Source organism: Panthera uncia (assembly GCF_023721935.1).
Source record: "Panthera uncia isolate 11264 chromosome C1 unlocalized genomic scaffold, Puncia_PCG_1.0 HiC_scaffold_4, whole genome shotgun sequence".
In the NCBI taxonomy this organism is placed as follows: Eukaryota; Metazoa; Chordata; class Mammalia; order Carnivora; family Felidae; genus Panthera; species Panthera uncia.
The window spans coordinates 41,365,073-41,381,102 of NW_026057585.1; the positions used below are offsets into that span (position 1 = coordinate 41,365,073).

The following is a 16,030-nucleotide window of genomic DNA, read 5'->3' on the forward strand; positions in this document are numbered from 1 at the left end:
CAGAGCATGAACGGGGGAGGGGCAGAGAGAGAGGGAGACACAGAATCGGAAACAGGCTCCAGGCTCCGAGCCATCAGCCCAGAGCCTGACGCGGGGCTCGAACTCACGGACCGCGAGATCGTGACCTGGCTGAAGTCGGACGCTTAACCGACTGCGCCACCCAGGCGCCCCTATAATGATATATTCTTAATGCCTCCCTTCCATCCTTTGTGTTATTCTTTTTGTATGTTTTAATTCTACATGTGTTATGATCCCTGTAATACATTATTATCCTTATTGCTTAAAATAGTCAATTATCTTTTAAAGAAACATGAAAACAAGGAAAAATATTTTTATATTTATCTACTTATTTATCAGTCTGTCCCTCCCTGGATTCCTTGTGTAAGTGTGCGTTTCTATATGATGTAACTTTCCTTCTGCCTGAAGAACTTCTCTTAACATTTCTCCTAGTATAAATCTGTGATAGGTATACCTTTTGTAATATAAGTATTTGGTATATACTACCCTGTAGTATAGGTTTGTTGAATTCACAAAACTTTTGTTTTACGAAAAAATGCTTTATTTCACCATCATTGAAAGATTTTTTTCACTTGGTACATTTCCCTAGAATTCTAGGTTAACAATCAATTTCTTTTAGCACTTAAAATGTCTTTCCATTATCTTCTGGCCTCCATGGTGTCACAACACATCTCAATCATTCTTTCTTCCTCTGTACATTTTTCTTAAAGGGTTAGGTAGTAAATATTTTAGGTTTGTTGGGGGGACCTGGGTGGCTCAGTGGATTAAGCATCCAACTTCGGCGCAGGTAATGATCTCATGGTCTGTGAGTTCGAGCCCTGCGTCAGGCTCTGTGCTGACATCTCAGAGCCTAGAGCCTGCTTCGGATTCTGTGTATACCTCTATCTCTGCCCCTCCCCTGCTCATGCTCTGTCTCTCTCTCTCTCTCTCTGTCAAAAATAAATAAACATTAAAAAAATTTTTTTAAAATATTTTAGCCTTGTAGGTCATCTGGCCTTTGTTGCAACTACTCAACTTTGGTGTAATATAAAAGCAGCAATGATTTTGATATGATTATGATGTTCCTTGTGTGGTTTTCCCATGTTTCTTATGCTTAGTTTTGAGTTTTGTGGATTTGGTGGCTTATAGTTTTTACGAAGTTTGGAAATATTTCAGTCACTATTTGTCTTAGATATTTTTCTCCCTTCCCACTTGGGACTCCAGTTGCACAAATGGGATCCTGCTTGATACGGTGCCACAGCTCACTTATGCTCTTTTTATTTTTCCTGCCTTTTTCTTTCTGTGCTTCATTTTGAATAATTTCTGTTGCTATCTTAACAGTTCTCTGCTAGTTCTTCCATGGTGTTTAATTCCATGCAGTATATTTTTGATTAAGGTGTCAGCCAGGATGGCAGTGTCATCTGAGGCTCAGGGTCCTCTTCCAAGTTTACTGGTAATTGGCAGAATTCAGTTTCCCATGGTTGTAGGGCTGACTGAGGCCCTCACCTCCCAGAGAGGCTGCTTGCTTTCCCTGCCTGTGGCCCACTCTACAATTGGCTGTTTGACTATTCAAGAGCAACAGGAGAGCATCTCGGCTGCTTCTAATATTATCTATCTCTTTGACTTCTGTCTCTTGATGTATAGACTCTCTTTAAAAAAAATTTTTTTTTTAATGTTTATTCATTTTTGAGAGACAGAGAGAGACAGAGTGCAAGCAGGGGAGGAGCAGAGAGAGAGGGAGACACAGAATCTGAAACAGTCTCCAGGCTCCGACCTGTCAGCACAGACCCCGACGTGGGGCTCAAACCCACACAGACTGCGAGATCATGACCTGAGCCGAAGTCGGCCTCTCAACTGACTGAGCCACCCAGGCGCCCCTGTACAGACTCTCTTTTAAAGGGCTCACCTAATTAGGTCAACCCCTTCCCCCCAAGATAATCTCCTTTTTTATTAACTGAAAGTCAACTGATTACGGACCCTAGTCATATCTTCAGAATCCCTTCATCTTTGCTATATAATGTAACCTAATCACAGAAGAGATATCCCATCAGATTTACAGCTCTGTCCGCACTCAAGGAGAAGGGATTATACAGGGAGTGTATACCAGGGAGAAGGAATCTGGGGCTGTCTTAGAATTCTGCTCACCACAGATTTATACCATTAATATAATTTGAAGAGTACAAATTATATTTTCTAGACAGGATATAGATAGACTGGAAATACTAATAAACTACCACTGATTAAACAGTTGAAAACAAACAGCTATTTTCTAAAGTAAATTATAACTGTAGCCTCAGTATATTGTGTTTTTTTTTCTTTGAACTATAGTTTAACTGAGCTGATGGGCTCATTGTATTTTAAGAAAATTTTAAGAAAAGAGTGTCATCAAAACCTTGGAAATTTTCCATTTGCGTCCTAGTAAATATATACAATTTTGAAAATCCTCGGTTTCCTCTTTTTATATAATTTTAGCGCTTAGATCTTTGCTCTGTTAACTATTTTGCAGTTCTACGGTAATGTTCTCCTAGCAACATGAAAGGGGAGACCAAATATTGTGCACAGTTGGCAGTGCAGTGTTGCTTAGCTACCTATCTTTTTAATTTGAAATATTAGGCATTTCAATAATAGGTAGCCTTTAAGCTCTTAAGTGTTTGCTCATGACACATTGCAGTGTTTTATGTGTGCTTTTCACCTTTGTATTATAGCTGTTATTATGAAAGGTTAAAAAAAATGGGAGTGTATTTAATAGTAGTCAGTAGAGTAACTACATAAAATCAGTCATTTTATGAGAAGTTCTAATATGGACACAAATGAAATTATAAGCTATACTTTAATATGAACTTACCTCAGTGCAGCTGTACTACAAAATGCAATAATTATACCAATCTGTCATTTGATTGCAAGGAAAATCAGTGCAGAATGTCTAAAATATTGCCTATAGTTGTTTTAAAAATAGCAATCTTGTTATACTCCAGGAGTACTATTAAATACATACTGAGAAAGCACTTTATTATATTATGCTGCTGTCATGCCATTCCTGTTACTTTTTCTTAAAGTAAGATATCAAGTACTAAACAGTATTCTTACAGCTCATCTCCTAATTTGGAAAAGATGAATATATGAAGATTCTTCTAAATGGATTCTTTAAAAAAAATTTTTTTTAACATTTATTTATTTTTGAGAGACAGAGTGCAAGTGGGGGAAGGGCAGAGAAGAGGGAGACACTGAATCTGAAACAGCTCCAGGCCCTGAGCTGTCAGCCCAGAGCCCAAACACTGGGGGTGGGGGAGGGTGGGGGAGGTTGGGGGAGGGGGGTGGGGGGGGTGAACCCACGAACTGTGAGATCATGACCTGAGCTGAAGTCAGATGTTCAACCAACTGAGCCACCCAGGCACCCCATCATTTCTGAGTTTCTTAATATAGATCCTAGCTTACAGTAGAACAGTTCCTATGAATGAAAAGATACAAACATTTTAAAGACCTCTAGACATGTTAATTATTTTTCTAAAAGTTGACCATCCTTGCAGACATTTACTAGTTTAATTTTTAAAAGAGGAAGAAATAGTTAATATTTTTAATTTGTTTTTAAGATCAAGAAGATTGAAATTTTTCTATGTTATTTAGCCATTTGTAATTATTTTGTGAAAATTTTTGTTTCCCTATTCCATTTATTGATAAATCTTTGTGTCTTATTGATTTGGGGGAGATCTTCATATTCTGAATTTATCCCCCTTTCTGTCATATTTTCTCATTTGTTCCCCTTTTGATTTTTACACTTTGCAAAATACAGATCTTTCAAAAAGTTCTTTTGAAGATATTTTCAACTTTTCTTTTTTATTTTCATTTATTGCCTTTAGATTTGAAAATCCCTTTACTGTGCAGATTTTCCTACATTTTATCTCTTTTTGCCCCATTCACCTGTGGGTGAGCACTGGCTCAAGTTCTTAGAAGCTTCTTGTCTCAAATCCCAGCTCACAACTGGGCATTCACAGAATGAATCTTTCTGGCTCTTGATGTTTGCTATACCCAAAGGATATCCATTCTTTCAACAGAGGTTCCAATTGCTAGGGTCCTGGGGGGTCAGCAGGAAACAAATAGATGTAAATCTCCACCCTTTGTAGAGTAGACATCACCTTCCTTCTCCCCTTCCCCAATGCCTGGCCTTTCTCATCACCATGATTTTCCCTCCACCAACCCAAATGTGACACGTTGTTCAAGGCCCAGCTTTTCCAAGAAGCTCTTTCTGAGTCTGCCGGCAGGCCCTTGGACTCCTGTGTTCAGCTCTCCACAATGAGTTCGTCTGTCACTGCTCTGCACTGGTACTGTTAACAGATACCATTAGAATGTGTCCCTTAGGTGCCACTTTACAAAGGAAAGTAACAAAAATGTTTTTCTACATCTAATATTTTTACATCTAATTCTCAACCATGTAAAGTGTATTTTGGTTTCTAGTGTTGGGCTAGAAATAAAACTGATTTTTTTTCCAAATGTTAATCCAGAGCACCAGTAAGAATATCTTCTTGCCCACTGATTTATGATAGTTCTTTTAACATGTACTAACCTCTTGGCTACTGGGCTGATTGCCTGCTTTCTATCCTGTTTTATTGATCTTTCTATTTTGCATGAGAACAACATTATAAATTAGCTTTATTATACCCTTTTTGATATTCAGGACTGTTTACTTATCTTTCTAGGGTAATTTGGATTGTTTACCTTACATCTCATGCTATGGCTATTTCTGTTATTTTATGCTTTTTTATTGCTGTTGTGAATGAAATTTTTTTCTGCTCTGTTTTTTGACTCATTTTTGCTAGCATATTGAAAGGGTATTCTTTTTTATATTTATCTCAAATTTGAGCTCTTTATTCTTGGTAATTATGAGTTGAGTTTAGAGTTAGTTGCTATCTAATCATAATATTTGCAAATGAAAATTTACTTCTCCTTACTAGAAATTATGTCTAGATTGGCTGGAAATTCCAGAGCAATATTAACTAATAATGTAAATAGTGGATATTCTTGTCACAGAAAACTAAAGTAATAGTTAAGGGAAAACATGGTCAACTTTATAGTAGAAAATACTATAGTTAAAAATAAAACATCTTTAATTATCCTAGATTAGATTAATTGTATTGCAAATTTAACATGAGTAAGGTGCATCAGAATCCTGGGAGATGTTCATTTCCCCCGCAGTGGGGCAACATCTGGGTAACACTCATTACTAACTTCAAAAGGAAAGGAACTAGACTTCAGATCTAGGTTGCAGTTAAGAGGAGGAAGTTGGGTGAATTAGTCTGGGTTCCCCTACTTCATTTCCTGGAGAGCAGTTCCTGGCATGGTGGCAAATGGAGTCAGTTTCTTTCCGTGAAGATCTTAAGAGAGACCTGGAACAGCATCGCTACAGCTCCCTTAAATGTGGGAGAGTGTGCAAAGAACATTCATGAAATTTACCTCTAGAAGACCGATATTTTTCCTGGATAGCTTCATCAGAGTCTGGCTCTAGATAATTTTTCAGGTGTGACAGATGCTGATTGAAGCCCTTTTTGAAAGTTAGATGAGTTATGGGGGCTAGATGTCTCATTCCAGGAGGGTCAGAGGAGATCATCTTGACAGACCTCCCCCACCTAAGTAAAGTTCATGGTGGACAAGGGGTTGATTAGCTGCCCTTTATGCTGTTCTTATTTATGCCATTGTTGCAGAAACCTGAAGCCACAAGTATGTAGATGGGAACTTTATTTTCTTATGATAATAAGGGATCAGGGTGTTTCCTTCCACATTAATTATCACCTCAGTGGATGTATTCCATAGCTTTTGAGGCATAATAAACCATTCTAAAATTTAGTAGCTTAAAATATCAACCATTTACTTAGCTCGTAGTTCTGTAGGTTGACAGATTAGGCCAAATTTAGCTGGGCAGTTCTCGACTGTGTTCCCTTATGAGTCTGTGGTCAGTCCTGGGTTGGTTAGGTGGTTCTGCTTCTAGGAATTGGCTGGTTGTTATCTGCGGGACCTGAGTTTTTCTCCACATGGTAGAAGCCTTGCTTCTTTTCCTCCAGAAGACTTGCCTTCATTTTTTCTCGTGGTAGCAGAGTTTTGAGAGCAGAAGCAAGCAAAGCCTCTTGAGGCTAACTTTGAAATTAGGACACTGTTACTTGTGTTTTATTGGCCAAAAGATGTCACAAAGCCAGCCGATTCATGGAGAAAGGGTATAGATTCTACTTCATGGTGAGAGTTGATATAACACCACATATTGCAAATGGCATAGATTCAAGGGAAGTATGGAGAGTTGGGCCATTTTTTGCCATCAGTCTACCACAGTTGGGTGAATGACTTAAAAATATGCTTTGGGCACTAATTTCCTTATCAATGTAGATTTTAATTTTGCTCCTATTTATTTATTTGAGAGAGAGAGAGAGAGAGAACACAAGTGAAGAAGGGACAGAGAGAGAGAGGGAAACACAGAATCTGAAGCAGGCTCCAGGCTCTGAGCTGTCAGTGCAGAGCCTGATGCAGGGGTCAAACTCATGAGCCATGAGATCATGACCTGAGCTGAAGTCGGATGTTTAACCCACTGAACCACCCAGCCGTCCTTAATATGGCTCCCTTTTGATCCCATCCTGTTATCCTTGTATCTTGTATAATATTTCTCTTTATACCATTCTTTTATTTTCAGTATCTTGTGCATCTTCAAGTCCATGCCAAATAAAATTTTTCTAAAACTATCTTTTCGTTCCTATTAAATCTTACTTAGAGATATGTTCTCTGCACCTTCAGGATGTTTCTTTCTCACGTGTGGGAGTATTTTTACTCATAGACTTCACTGTGTTTTTTTCCTTTTTCTTAGAGCGCTGTTGGTGTGTGCCAAGAGTGTGTGGATGCCTCTCACTATCTACTTAGGTTTGAATGCCTTCTCAGATCTGCATCCGAAGACTTAAGTTGTTATAGTTTCCGTGACTAGCAGGCAATCATCAAGGTAGTTTTGCTAAACTAAACCAGGATCATCTGCTAACATGCTACATATACCTGGTTTGGGGCACTTTAAAAGAATGAATGCTAGGGGCGCCTGGGTGGCTCAGTCGGTTGAGCGTCCAACTTCGGCTCAGGTCATGATCTCGCGGTCCGTGGGTTCGAGCCCCGCGTCAGGCTCTGTGCTGACCGCTCAGAGCCTGGAGCCTGTTTCAAATTCTGTGTCTCCCTCTCTCTCTGACCCTCCCCCATTCATGCTGTGTCTCTCTCTGTCTCAAAAATAAATAAACGTTAAAAAATTAAAATAAATAAAAGAATGAATTCTATGGAAAAACTGTATTAATATGTACTACTAAAAGGATTTTTCCTGTATTTTCCCTTCTCTGCAGAGCTTTTCATGTAGATATTGAAACTTCTTAGATGCAGTGAACTTTTGAGTGTCCCTCTACCTTCTGACACCCTCTTTACTGGCAATTGTATTTAAATGGATAAAGAGATTTGCCTTGGGGTGGGGGAGGGTTGGGAATGAGTTTCGTTACTCTGGCTGCCTCATAAAGCCATCCTTCTACTGTAAAAACATGATTTCTCTTCAATAGCAGGTAGAAAAAGGGAGAGAGCTAAAGCCTCTTTTCTGTTGACGAAATTACTGTGTTTCACCAAGCAGAGCAATCCTTTGCATTGTGGGTAGTAATCAAAAAACTGGGCCACTATTAATTTGTTTGTAGACCTGGTTTCTAAGACTTTCAAATAGTGGAATTATCTGAGGTTTCTCATCAGAGGTTAAATGAATTTTAGTAGGATGTGCTTTGTCTTTTTCTGTGTCTTAACATGTATTTTCCTGAGAATATGGAAAAGCTGCACTGGAGGATTCTACACAGATGCCATGTTAAGCTAAGAGTCCAAGTTGTATTTAATTAATAATTCATTTGCCATTTTTTATTAATCAAAATATGTAATGAGTATATAGTAAAAGGTATAGCAACTGCAAATAACCATTTTGAAAGGCTGAGATTTGCTGCTTTGGTTAGCCTGTACAGTGTTATAATGTGAATACAGAATTTCCATTATAATTTTGGAGTGATTACATATATTTCTTAGTCCTCCACTATTATCTTCAAAGCTCTAGCACTTTGCGATTCTCTCTGGTCCTGTCCTGGGCATCAGTGGTCTCAATATGGGACACATCTATTATCCCAAAATGAAAATTAAGGACCAGGAAGCAATGCCTCCAGAATTCTCTGAGCCAGTCTTTGGAATAACAGATCAAAATAACTGCCTGGACCAATCTTGGGGGAAATGATGGTGACTTCCAAAGAAGCTGTAGTTGTCTACTCTCTGGCACTTGTTTCTGATTAAGATTTAATGGTACAACTGTGACCTCAGGGAATCTATCTCATTGGAAAGTAACTAAAGTTTCTACAGCTGCAAAACTAAGATTGCTATTAACTACTTGATTATTATTTTAATAATTTCTAACGAATCATAGAGCTTACATAGTATTCACTTTTTTTTTTTTTTATTAAGCATGAGTTGGTTTAAATACCACCTGAAAGTTACAGTACTTTTGAACTCTTGAAAGTTCATACCTCTGAACTCTTTTAGCGCTGAAATTCATTAAATTGGTTTATGGAACAATCATCTGTATTATAGCCTGTTCTTCTATAGTTAAGAATTTAATGCCAGATTTTGACAATATTTATTTAAATTTTTAAAAGTATTAACCTGGGGGCACCTGGATGGCTTAGTCAGTAGAGTATCTGACTCTTGATCCCCGGGTTGTGAGTTCAAGCCCCACATTGGGTATGGAGCCTACTTAAAACAAACAAAACTGTGTGTGTGTGTGTGTGTGTGTGTGTGTGTAAATACCATATAGGGCACCTGGTGGCTCAGTCAGTTAAGCATCTGACTCTTGGTTTCAGTTTAGGTCATGACCTCATGGGTCATGAGTTTGAGCCCCTCATCAGGCTTCATGCTGACAGTACAGAGCCTGCTTGGGATTCTCTGCCTCCCTCTCTCTCTGCCCCTCCCATGCTCGTGCTCTCTCTTTCTCAAATCTCAAAAATAAGTAAACTTTAAAAAAATTTAAAAATATAAATACTGTATAAATCAGAGACTCCTAGTTATCAGGAAAAATGTGAATCTTATCTCCCCAACTAGGTCAGTGCTCTTCAATGGAATTTCCAGGGAACATTTGCAAACTGTTTAATAAAGATGTACTTCCACTAATAACTAATAATGATAATCTTGTCCCAATTTACAGAAAAATAATTTTTGGTTTAGTGTTTTCAACCCTTGAGGTGTGGATTACCAATTATTTGACTAATAGAAAATAAACATGACAAAAACCAAGCATAGTCAATCATGTTTAGTTCAGTCATTTGTTTTTCATTGTCACATGCTTGTGATATTTGTATTACCTATCTTTAATATAGCTATGCTTTATACTAATCTAGATTTTCTACTGGAATTAAATTAAGACTTTTCATAGTGTTTCACAAAGAACACCATGACTTCCAAAAGCTCTGCCATCTGAAATGGTTTGAGAGCCAATGGACTTAACCATCTTGTAAGATACTAGAGGGAAAGAACTTCTGTCTTCATCATCATCTCACATATGATCAGAACCATTGCAGAGTTTTGAGTAGAAAGTAACATGAGGAAAAATTGGATTATAATATTTTTGTGTTTGGGAAGTTTTCTGAAAGGAGTGTGGGTTGGGGGTAGGAGTAGACCTAGAGTGAATGTGGCATATAACCACTGTAAACAATATGGTCAGTTGTGTTTATATTAGGCGTTGATTAAAACTCTAGCATTATCATCCAGATGAAAACATTACGGTGAATTTCTCCTATTAGTTTAACAAATTAATTTTGAATTGAAATTTGTACAAACTAAAATAACAAAAATTAGATTGATTCAAACAGCATTCCTCATAACAAACACAAAAGAAAGTTACCTTAAAAGTACTTTTCTAGGTAGGAATGAGTAGTTACAGAGTAAATGTTCAGAAAACACATCATTGCAGTAATTGTGCATTCATTCATTCCTAGGAGGTCCGTGTTACCATGTCCATTTTGTAGATTCAGAAATTCAGAGTGGAGAAGTGGCTTGAAAGGCAACGTAGGCTTTAAGTGTTAAAAGTAAACTTTGAATCCAAAGCAGTTGATTCTAAATCCCATGCTCTTTGAACCACACCACACCGAACCCTCATTTTTAAATTATTTAATTTTTTAAATTACAAAAGTAATGTGTGCCTAAAACAAACAATACTTACACGCATGCATGTGAGGCTTTTATATATATATATATATATACACACACACACACACACACACACATATATGTGTATAATGTATATATATATATATATTATACACATATATATTTGTATTTTAGGAAGATGTGTCTAGCAGCAATAGATAGATGGAAAAGAGGTGGACATCTTGGAGGAAGAGAAACTGTTAGGACACCTTTTCAGTGATCCTGACAAGAAATGATAGGAGCTAGAACTAAGGTAGTGGCAGTGGTAATAGAAGACTTATAAAGGACAAATATGATGGGGATAAAACCTATAAGAATTAGTAACTCATGGAAATGGCAAGGTCTGGGAGATAGGGGAGCTAGGAAGGACTTTTAGCTTTATCACTTGGGCAACATGGTGATTCCCTTCATGTGGATGGAGAGGTGGAAAACAGGGAAGAAAGAACAGAGCTGGGTGAAGGACTCAGGAATGAATTTGCTCTTGGCTATGGTAAAGTTTGTGATCCTTGAGAATATCCAGCTAAAGATATCTGTACGTGAACATAGGGTTTAGCATAGAGTTCTATGTTAGTGATATCAATTTGTGAATTATAAGCCTGCTGGCAGAGGTCAAAACCACGGTACAGGTGTCACCCAGGGAGATTATATAAAGGGAGAGAATAAATGGCTAAAGGCAGACCTCTAGAGAACACTAGAATTTAAGGAGCAAAGAGGACTGAAAAGGAATGGTTAGAGAAGTAGAATAAAAACCTGGTGAGAGTGTCCCTGAAGCTAAGGGAGGAGAACTTCAGAAGAGAAGGAAGAAGTTTCAGAAAGATCACCTAATTGAAAACCAGGCATTTCCATAGGTAACTTCTCCATTTATAAAATTAAACGAAAAATAAAATTTCATTGTCTCAAAATATTCTTTTGAATTCTTTTAATGGGTTTATAATGTATACATTAGGCAACTATCAGGTATTTTAGGGCATAGATAATAAACATAAGTTACTATAGAATGTGGCAGCATATTACTGGCATGGCCTTTACTGGTTAATTCTGCTTGATTTGACTTGTTTTATTTTTGAGTTTGCCTGCCTTCCTTCCTTCCTTCCTTCCTTCCTTCCTTCCTTCCTTCCCTGCCTCCCTCCTTTCCTTTTGTAACATGATGAGTTTAGGATTGAGTGAAGAGCATTAGGAGTCTTGGTTATGTATGGGAAACCAAACTGTGAGATGCAGATACCTCTAAGAGATTTATGAGCCTTCCTTGGCTAGTTTACATGGTGACTAGAACAAATTAAAATTTCAGACTACAATTTCTCTTCACTCTATTCTACTCTAAAATATGACCCTCATGTCATATGATTCTCATATCATGACTATCATTACAATATTGGCTAGTAGTTCAGGAAGTAAAACTCATAAAAAGATCATAGTCACAGACCTCCAATTTCAGGGACATAATGTAGCTGTTGAAATGACAACTAAATGGGGAAGACTGGTCTCCCCTTTCTTGCTGGACAAAGAAATATACAAGACACTTGGTTGGGTGTTGAGAGGTGGGGGAATTGACAAGGAGATATAAAATGGACTAAGCCAGATTTTGCCCCCTGGAAGTTTGCAAGGAGATAAGCGATAAAGATAATTATATTACTAAATAGAAGTAAGTGTAGAAAGAACTATAGGTTCAAAGAAAAGAATATATCGGGTGGGAAAATCTGGAGGAGTTGGCATTTCAGTTAGTGAGTTTCAAACAGGCAGAATGAGGTAAAGAGCATTCTGTCTCAAGGGCATAATCTAACTAAAGGTATTAGACCCCAGATAAGTATTTGTTGAATATCAGAACAAATAGAATTGAGTGGCATTTGTTTTTCCACTGATTTAATCAGTATAATATATGTACGTTTTCTACAAGGCAGGCATTATGGCAGGTAGGTGCTAGGAATATGAGCAACATGACCCTCATAGAGCTATCATCTAATAGGAGAAACAGATAAAACCAACAAACTAATGGATATATAAATTTGAAATGAGAAGGACTGTTAGGCCACCAAATAGCTTGGGTGAAGAGAGATGGCTGGGTAGGGTGGTCAGTGAAGTCTCTTTGAAGGCACAAAATGTCATTTGAAACTGATCTTTGTAAGAACCACTTTGAAATATTTACCCAGTTAGAATTCTTTATCACTGTTGCTATCCTAATACATTTAATTTGGCTAAATTACTCCCTCTTAAAACACAACCTATGAAATTTCTGTTTTCCACCAGTATTTGCTTTATACATCGTTGTTAAATTTACCCTGTCATCTTTGTTTTGCAGAAACCAAAGCTGAAAGATTGGCATCCTCCTGGGGGTTTTATTCTGGGATTGTGGGCACTCATTATAATGGTTTTCTTCAAAACTTATGGAATCAAGCATATGAAGTTCATTTTCTAGATGTGATGTATGAAGAAGACTGCATGAAGACTACCACCGTGGATAAGATTTTATGCCATTATATTTTTAAAAAATACGTTGTTCTTGTGTGAATTGGGTAAAAAGTATAGGGAAACTAAAGTTGAATGAACTACTGATTTGATAACTTAGAGAAAAATAATTGTTAATGCAACTTCTAAATATACTTTTTTTGTTGTGCATGTTATTAAAAAGATGGGACAGAGAGATCAGAGTATACTTAACAGCTGCTTTTGCAAATAAAAATGTCCCCTAATCTTACTCCCTTTCCACTTGGAAAAGAAAAAAAAAATGTGAAGACATAACATTCTCACTAGCAGATGTAAGCTTCTGTCAGTATTTTTGTGTTGTTCTCCTAGTCTTTTTTTTCTATATACATTTTTTTTTCCCAATTAGAGATCATATAGAATATATCATTCTGTAACTTTACTTTTCATTTTACAATTTGTTATCAACCCTTAAAAGTTCTTCAGAACACATTGTGAATGGTTGCACAGTATCCATTCTATGAATGTACAGTAAGATTTTTAATGTTCTTCTGTTCTTGGACCACTTACTTTGTTCCCAAAATCTTCCTTTGGTTCATTCTTTACCACGTTAATATTTTACTCTCAGCATTCATGGAATTCTGAAGCTTTAATTATAAGTCAATATTAAAACATTAGTTCCTTCATTTATGGTACTGATAGTTTGGGGGACCTTATTTGCTGTCAGTTTATCTGGAAAATTTAAGACTTTTGAGAATTTCATATTGCTGACTGCTCAAAAGAAACAAACCCCATCATTTCTCATTTGTAACCATTCTGTGATACTCTACAATTGATTACCTCCCCTCCAGTTTCCATATTGAAAGAGACATTGTTTCAATTCTGTTTAAGGTAAACCTTGCCCACTGGCTCTTTCTATACTTTTCCTGAGATGATCCCATAGAGTGGATGGACAGTATGAAAAATTCACACTTACTTCCCTGCCTTCCTGTCTGACTGATGCATCATAAAAGGCAGAGAAGACCCCTTTTCTGATCTCTGTGAAGATGCAAGAGCTCATACCTTCATCACTGATTTTTTAGCTTACAAGTCATCTTCCTGTCTGTCTCATAACTGGAAATAGTTTTGAGATTGTGTTTTGCCATCAGCCGCAGATACTATTTTTTTGTATATGGGGGGTAAAAACCATGAAAGTTAAGTATTCGTGTCCCACAGGATACCTTCTTGTATTTCATCTGTTTTACCCAGATCTTTATCTTTATTAATTGCAAAGATCTTGTTTATAATTATAGGTAACATTAAAAAGAACTCTTTCCCCACAATGAAACCTCCTAAAATTAATATGCCTTAGGATTTGCTTTCCTTTTAACACTTAAAATATTACACTTTAGTTACATGCAAAATGGTCATACTTTTCACAGGCAAAGGATACACTGTTACCTCTCAGGTTAGAACAAATTATATTAAGGTTTTTTGCTTAGTAATGAAGCATTTGCTTTGCTCTGAACCTTCATTTTAATTGATCTTTTTATTGGTGTACTAGGTAAATGAAGAGGGAGAATTTGTATCTGAATAAATGGAGAGGTATCCTTTTGTCCATAGGGAAGGGGAAAAACAAACTTACACTAGACTAGCCAGATCACAGTAGCAGAGAGAGAGAAAAGGTTGACCATGGCACCCTGCAAACACTTATGCAAGGTCTTGAACACTTGGTGGGACCAAGCTGCTTCGCGTCAAAAGGAAATATGACTGATCTTGAGTCAAAGCAATTGAATTTGAATGTAATGAAACCTACCCCAATGGTACAGACTGCTGGGAAGTAACAGCCTTCCTCTTTAGAGGCAGTAGAAGGTGCCCTTCTTAGTTAAAACCAAACTGGAAAATGTAATACTGGATATAATATACAGGATTAATTTTGCCCAGGCATAGTTTCTAAGGGCAGTTATTTCTTTCTGTTTCATTATTGAATGTTCAGAATACAGTTAAAGCAGAAAGCTTAAACTGTTAAATGTTTAGCTCGTAACCATAATCTTTTTATATAAAGTATATTCTGCTTTCAATAATAAGTAAATCCTCTGCATGTGGTAAGTGGGTAATATCGTAAGTGCAATTAAATAGTCCAGACTTTAAATTATACCATAAAAGCGCATCCTTAAATATATTCTGCTGGAGTCACAAAGAGCTGAACAACCGAAAGGAGTTTTCTTTTTGTCTTTCTCACAGCGTTGTTGTGAGAATCAGATGAGATAATGTTATGACTAAACACTTCTGAAACTGTAAATATGTGGCGGTACTGTTTTCTTTATTTGTGCTCAGAAGATGCCAGCAGGGAAGTTAATGATGCCACCGTCCCTCTTTCTGTTGAACTTATTTACCTGTCTAAGCTACTTAATGTGATTCTTGTTCTCTTTGGTATTTTTTTTCCCCCCTGTCCCTGGTGTCTTCAGGGAGAAAAGGAAATGTAGATAAATGGGTCCCAGCAGACATGGCCTGACCTTTTAGGGGAGGGACAGGATATGATGATGCCATTCTGCAAAGGCAGCCTGCGTGAGAAAAAAACCAAATGATGTGGATTTTAAAATTATGAAAGACATTCATTTGCAGTTTATGAAAGGGAAATGTAGTTTGGATGCAAAGCTGATTAAATTGGATCAAGAAAAATTGGAATTAAATACATAAAATAATGCATGCATTTATGGTTTCAATTTTTATATATCCTCAGCTAGTTGGAAATGATGATTCCCACAACAAGCATAACTCAGCTTGTTTCTGCTTACTGAGTACTTTCTCCTATGGTATATGTTGATAACATTTCTTCCATTATGTATGTTGCATAGCAGAGTTACAGTTACTGTGGGAATCATAATTTGAAATTTTGACTTGTGTGTTTCTGGAATCTTTACAACAAATGTTGCATTAACATAGAACTTTTTCCATTGATTTTACCAAAATTAAATCCATCTGTAGCAGATTCTCTTTTAACTTGTGAAAGAAATATTTTATAAACATACCACAAGGTATGGCTATAAAATAATGAGATCAGCATCCATTTTGGCTTTATGAAATCAGCCTCATTACTTCATCCTTTTCCCGCCGGCCTTTACCACAAGGAAAGTGCTCTCCGGTGTCGCCCTTCTGTTGCTGCCTGCCCTGTCTGCACACGCACTTGCTGTGTAAATATGAAAGTCTTTCAATTGGTGGCCAGTACACCTTGGTAGCAACCAGTCTTTTTTTTTTTTTTTTTTTTTTTTTTTTTTTTTTTTTTTTTTTTCCTTAATGCAGAAATGTTTTGGTTTTGGAACTGTGCTATAAAGTATTTGGTTTATTTTAACTGTGTAGACCTTGAATATGGGATTGATGTAGATGAGGGTGTGACCAAGACACCGGTTAA

General features: G+C 37.0%; 1 protein-coding gene across 1 annotated transcript in view; it reads left to right on the forward strand.

Annotated features, from left to right (window-relative positions):
• PIGK (phosphatidylinositol glycan anchor biosynthesis class K) overlaps positions 1-15,630 on the forward strand; it is a 128,737-nt gene extending 113,107 nt beyond the window's left edge. Inside the window, exon 11 of the mRNA XM_049616982.1 lies at positions 12,518-15,630. Within this exon, the coding sequence (XP_049472939.1) occupies positions 12,518-12,634 (117 nt within the window). The 3' untranslated portion in view covers positions 12,635-15,630. The remainder of the gene's footprint in view (positions 1-12,517) is intronic.
• Positions 15,631-16,030: the final 400 nt, after the last annotated feature.